This window comes from Gossypium hirsutum, chromosome D12 (assembly GCF_007990345.1).
Source record: "Gossypium hirsutum isolate 1008001.06 chromosome D12, Gossypium_hirsutum_v2.1, whole genome shotgun sequence".
Lineage (NCBI taxonomy): Eukaryota > Viridiplantae > Streptophyta > Magnoliopsida > Malvales > Malvaceae > Gossypium > Gossypium hirsutum.
Genome location: NC_053448.1, coordinates 877,921 through 884,196, shown reverse-complemented (window position 1 = coordinate 884,196; position 6,276 = coordinate 877,921). Strand labels below are relative to the sequence as shown.

General features: G+C 34.7%; 2 protein-coding genes across 2 annotated transcripts; one reads left to right on the top strand and one right to left on the bottom strand.

Moving 5' to 3' along the window:
- The first annotated feature begins 1,034 nt into the window (after positions 1–1,034).
- On the top strand, positions 1,035–3,772 carry LOC107936895 (NPL4-like protein 1). Its single transcript, XM_016869679.2, has 2 exons — positions 1,035–2,162; positions 3,296–3,772. The coding sequence occupies exons 1-2, from the start codon at positions 1,179–1,181 to the stop codon at positions 3,548–3,550; spliced, it is 1,239 nt and encodes a 412-aa protein (XP_016725168.1). The 5' UTR covers positions 1,035–1,178; the 3' UTR covers positions 3,551–3,772.
- A 387-nt stretch (positions 3,773–4,159) lies between these two features.
- LOC107936897 (SOSS complex subunit B homolog) lies at positions 4,160–5,176 on the bottom strand. The gene is made up of 2 exons (XM_016869680.2): positions 4,801–5,176; positions 4,160–4,698 (listed from the first exon to the last, which is right to left on the bottom strand). The coding sequence occupies exon 2, from the start codon at positions 4,682–4,684 to the stop codon at positions 4,271–4,273; it is 414 nt and encodes a 137-aa protein (XP_016725169.1). The 5' UTR covers positions 4,685–4,698; positions 4,801–5,176; the 3' UTR covers positions 4,160–4,270.
- Between the last annotated feature and the right edge of the window lie 1,100 nt (positions 5,177–6,276).

Here is a 6,276-nt window from a genome sequence, read left to right as displayed (position 1 = left end):
AATACGGTAAAAAAGGGGTCAAAATTAAATGAGTTAATAGCAACTCTGTTGATATTATATAAAAATTAAATGAGTTAACAGCAACTATATGATTAAAAGAGTCAGTTATGATTAAACTTTTAATGAAATGATTTTTAATTTTTTTATAAACTTATATGTTAAACTCACCAAATACTAAACTAAACACAACAATTTATAACTTAATCCTAAATTACTAATAAATTAATTTTAAAATAATTACAAACACAAAAATTTATAGCATAATCCTAAATTACTAACAAATTAATTTTAAAATAATTATAAAAAGCAAAAAAAATTACATTCATACAAAATACTAATCCAAAACTATAAACACTAAACATAAATAATTTATAATTAATAACAAAAAAATCACAATATCTTAATTAAACTCTTTAAATTATAAACAAAATTATTTACTAAAATAATATATTACCTTTTTTTTTCTTTCTTTTTCTTCTCCTTTCTCTCTTTTCTTTTTTTCTTCCGTTGATACATGGGGTTTGGGGGACCATACTTATAAGGTCCCCCATTTGTAATTTTTTCTCATTGAAGAGACAACACCATGGTGGTGTTGCAGCAGCAGAGGCAACAGTGCAGCAACAGCTGCTAGCAGCGGGGGAGGAGGCATTGGCGCCTACCTGTCAGGGGCAATTAGTGGCGCCTATCTGACAGGCGCCACCCGAAAACTCGTTTTTTACTCATATTTTGACTCTTTGATCGTATTTTTACCTATATTTATATTTAAATATTTTTAATAAAAATAAAAAATAATATTTTATTTAAATCAAAAAAAATTAATATAAAAAATTTATTGGCACCTGTCAGATAGACGCCATTAAAAACATACCATTTCGCTAATTAATCTATCTGACAACCTATTTCGGTATTTAATTTTTTTTAAATTTATTTTGGTAAAAAACCCTAAGAAGGTTACAAGTGACATACGGTACCGTTTAGAGTTCAAGAAATTTCTCGACTTCCTTTTTTACAAGGGAAATACGGTATCGTTTTGCAGTTCAGAAGCAATTAAAATCTCGGTATTATTCTCTTTTGTGTTCCATTCGTCTTCTTCCGCGGCAAGCGAAGCACAGTAAAAGAGCTTTCTTTCAACTCAAAACGCTTCTAATCACACAAAACGTTACCGTTTTTGTTCAAAGATGATGCTCAGAATCCGCAGCCGAGATGGCCTGGAACGGATCCAAGTCGACGGACCTCAAATTACAATTTTTCAATTAAAAACCCTAATTGAGTCCCAACTCCAAATCCCCATCCAAAACCAAACCCTTTCCACCGATCAAAATCTACTTTTAGCTAAAACCCTCGCCGACCTCCTCCGCTTTTCCGACATGACCGACCCTTCCATCCCACTCTCTGCCCTTAACCTCTCTCACGGTTCCATTATATTCCTCTACTACCACGGCGAACGCACCGTCCGCGGTGGCCCCACCGTTTCACCCGCCGGATCGTTCGGCCGTAAGATGACCATGGATGACCTCATCGCTAAACAAACACGGATCACCCGCCAGGAATCCCCTCACTGTGACTCTGTTTCCTTTGACCGCGATTCGGCCAACGCTTTCCAACGTTTCGTCAGCGAAACGCTGGCGTTTGCTTCGAAACGCGGCGGGTTCATGTACGGCACCGTCACGGATGAAGGTAGAGTGGAAGTTGATTTTATTTACGAGCCGCCTCAGCAAGGCTTGGAAGATGATTTGGTCCTTTTGAGGGATCCTGAAGAAGAGAAATTGGTTGACGCCATTGCAGCAGGGTTAGGGAGGAAAAGGGTAGGGTTTATTTTTACTCAGACGATAATGCAAGAAAAAAAAGACTATAATTTTTCGAACAAGGAGATTATACAGGCGGCTGAGCTTCACGCTGAGAGTGAGCTTAAGGAGTGGGTGACTGTCGTGGTGAAGCTGGAAGCCAATGAAGATGGGGCTGCGGAAGTTCATTTTGAGGCTTTTCAAATGAGTGATATGTGTGTTAAGCTATTTAAGGACGGGTGGTTTGTTTCAGAGTTTGGAGAGAATGATGATCCAAAGCTTTCGAAAATGAAAAAAGATGTCGTCGTCGGTGGGAAAGATGTTAAGGAGGTTGATAATGATTTCTTCTTAGTGGTTGTTAAGATTTTCGACCATCAGGTACGTAATTTTCTTGCGCATTTTCTGATTTAATCTATGCTGTTATGAAAATGGGTGCTTTTTAATCAAATTGTTTTCTCAATTTGTCATATCAATGATGCTTTCAATTGGTTTGTATTGAGGGTTTTTATTGATTCAGCAAAGGCAAAGAATTGTGGGTGTGGGTAGTTTACATTGTAGAAGAAGGGCATATGTGTGTTTTTGGAGAAGAAACCTTTAAGGTAATAAGTGCTAGCAAGAGAGCTGATTGTTAAGTGATTCCGGAATGAAGGGGGGAATCGCAAATGTGCCATCTCATCGGTGAGAAGTTTCAGCGTATAAAGAAGTTGTTCGTTGTGTCTTTCTTTGATTTTTTCGAATTTCTTAGATCCAAATTTATATAGATGATTATAGCTTACTGGTTGGTTTTGTCAAACCAAGAAAGAAGCAAAGAGATAATGCAAAACAGGGGTCACTTCCCATAAGATTATAGATTGTTTACTGGCCTGTCACAAATAAAAATCCTTGCAATTCCTACTGCTAGTAAACCTTGATATTTTTGGGTTGGTTTATATTTAGGTGATGAAAGTAATAGAGAAAGCATGAATATGGTTAATCGGTTATTGCAAACAGCATTTGCACTTATCTTGTCAAGTTGAGTTTATAAACTTATGCTGTCAGTGTAAGGTTGTGTAATATTGAAAGTAGCCCTTGGCTTTGGGAGTAAGGTTGTGTTTATGTAATTATACATTCTAGTTTAGCTTGTGATATATGCTACAGATAATGTCTACAGTTCTAGAGTCTATATCCGAATAATTGAACTCCTAGATGCTATTCGGTTTTTGGTCTAATGTTAACATTGGTTGGATACCCCCATCAATTACTAGCTCATGATAACTTTATGGATTGCATTGTGTTGATTATGGATATAATTCTTGAGAAAAGACGACGACTTCAAGGTTTTTAACATTTCTTAAGATATCTCCATTCAAGTTTTCCATGTAAGGATCACAAAGCTTGTCTCTTTGTTGCCACACCAAACATTATCTCTCATGCGATGCATCCTACAATTGGTTTTAATATATCATCAGTGACTTTTTTTCTGTTTCACTTCTACTTGCTTTGGAATCATGTGAACTCTCATTTTAATGCAGGGACCTCTTTCTACAAGCTTTCCAATCGAGAATCGGCAAAACCTTGTGACGCTGAGGGCACTGAAGAGTCATCTAGATAGAACAAAGAGTCTTCCTTTTGTGAAGAGAATATCGGATTTTCATTTGCTGTTGTTTCTGGCCAAGTCTCAAGGCCTTGGTTCCGACGTTCCTGCACTCGCAGAGTGTGTTAACACACAGACAGCGGTGCCAGAAGGTTATCAACTCCTAATTGAGTCCATGGCCACTGCAGCTTGATGTTATTTACATGTATATTTTTTATTTTACAGTTACATTTACCTCATAATTTACCATGCTCATTAGCAATCTGAGTTGATTTCCAATTTCTCCATAGGTATAAAAGGCCACAGGGTCTCCTGATAGTTTTATAAGTAACAAAGAATTTTACTGTTTCCCAGCAGACCCAACATTGTGGTTTTAGATTCAAAGATGGTTAGAAATTTTCTTTTATTCCAAAAAGCGAGTAAAGATTCTATGACACCCCCCCCCCGGCCCTCTTCATCATCTTAGGCTTAAGTTCGTGTTTTTGCTGAGACAAAAAAATTAGGACTTGATTTTATATTAAATTGTGATAAAAAAATACAATATATATTATAAAAATAGCAAAATTGGTAATAATCTTTCAACTCATGCAAGTTATGTTAATTGGACTTGGGTGTGAGTGTCCAATGTATCTGGTTAGATGTTATATATTTGGATGATCTTTAGATGTTATATTTTCATATCAATCAGTGGAATACGATTATGGATACTACGAAGTAATGATATTGACACCCCGAAGATCGGGTTTAAACTCTATTGTTATCTTTCTCTTAATATATACTAAAATAAAGAAATCTTTGCAATGCCATGACTGACCCACCCACGAATGACATAAATGTTAGGAAATTCATAGAGTCAAATGATAACATGGGGATATAAAGACAACCCAAAAAGAAATTCAAGGCATGAAAAAAGCTAGGGAATTGGGGGGAAGATTCGTGAATGAGGAGAAATAACTGAGTGTTGAACATACTTGTTGGAATTATTAGGATCAGGAACCCATTTAACCTCGCTCAAATTAGGTGTCTCCACAAACTCCATAATGAAGTTTCCCACTTTCTCCACCTTCCCTCTCCTGCCTGCTCTCAACACCAAATTGTTCTTGTTGTAAGAGAAAATCCCATTCTCCATCCTAATAATATCACCTGCCTCAAATGCCTCACACTCCTCACCCCAAAGTTGTAAGTGAACCGCCGCTGTCTTGTCCGCCACAAGCCCCAAACACATCTTGTTTTGACCATCCCATGTTATCTTCCCTTTCTCCAATAAAATGAATTGCGTGTTGATATTGTTTTGAGCTGCCGGCACAATCGCTTCTAAGGGCACCATCCTTTCGTTTAGACCTGTAAGCAACCCAAGTCCAAAATAATAATAATAAAGCCCAAGTGCATATATGTATAAACTCTCTTAATCATTTTTTCAAACATTTGGTGCGCACTTCCTACCTCTCTTCGGACTATAGACTTCCCCAACTCGAACAAGTAGCCAAAAAGTTGATGGATAAATCTTCCTATCAGTGTACAGTAGCCAGTAACACCTGTCTTTTGCTAAAATAATTATAATATAAAATTAAAGCGAAAAAGAAAGAAACAATAAAGCCATGGATTCGTTCTTATCATTTTGATTTAAGCAATTGCATCAGCAAAGGCTGCGTAAGGTTGTAAACAATAGCATTTTTGAAAATTTGTGGATTCTATCCCCCTTTTTTCCCCTTTTTTTCCAATTTCAATTTGTTTATTGTTTATTTACTACTTAAAAAAAAAGGGAATATCAGTGGGATATTTTACTTTCTTATATATTTAAACTTAAAGTTAATTACACAATAGATCCCCAAACTATGACCATCATTTTAAATTAGTCTCTAAACTTTAAAATGTTCTAATGATACCTCAACCGTCGATATTATATCAATTGGGTCCTTCCATTTTTGAAAAATCCATTTAGCCATTAAATGACATGCAAAATCTTATATGACATAATTTTAAAGAAAAATAAAATTCTGTCGCATAACTTTTAAAAGTTAAAACCTAAAAACAGAAAGAGTGAATTATAATTTCTATAGACTTGGAAAACCTTTAAAACAAGATTTTTACAATTTTTTTTCAATTTTTCATTTTAAATTATGTCACATAAAGATCTAACGTTTCATTCAACGATCAAATTAACAATTTTAGTAATGAAAAAAATCGATAGTTTGAGAATAAATTTATTATCAAATTCACATTATTGAATTTACCTTTTTATGGATGATGAATTTATTATTTGTACAAATAAAATAAACATTATAATATAAAAAAGAAAAGGGTAAACTACAAAAACAATCACTTTTGTTTACTTCAGATTACATTTTAGTCACTTATGTTTGAATGTTACGTTTTAGTCTTACGTTATCGGTTTGTTACGAAGTGGTCATTCTACCATTAAGCTCCGTTACCTCCTTAACAGCGGTCCTATGTGGCAATCCAACTAAGTTTTAAATGCTAACTTGGATGTACTATATAGCAGTCCAAATTAAATTTATTTAATTAAAAATCTATTTTCATCCCAACAACTGAACATCCAAGTTAACATTTAAAACCCATTTGGACTGTCACATAGGAAGGTAATGGAGTTTAACAGTAGAGTTACCATTTTGAAACAAAACAATAACATAAATGACTAAAATGTAATCTGGGTCAAACAAAAGTGGTTATTTTTAAAATTTACCCAAAAGAAAATATTAAATTTAATATTAATATTTAGCATTGCTATTGAAACACGTAAGCTAGGCATGGGGTTTGAATTTTCTCGCCCACCATTTTAAAACGAAAAAGAAATTATAAAAATTTTGACTTTATTCGAAACGATGAAAACATAATTGCATGACTTGGCCACATCCATTGGTTAGCTTCATTTATTAAACGACAAAAAGCAACAAAGGT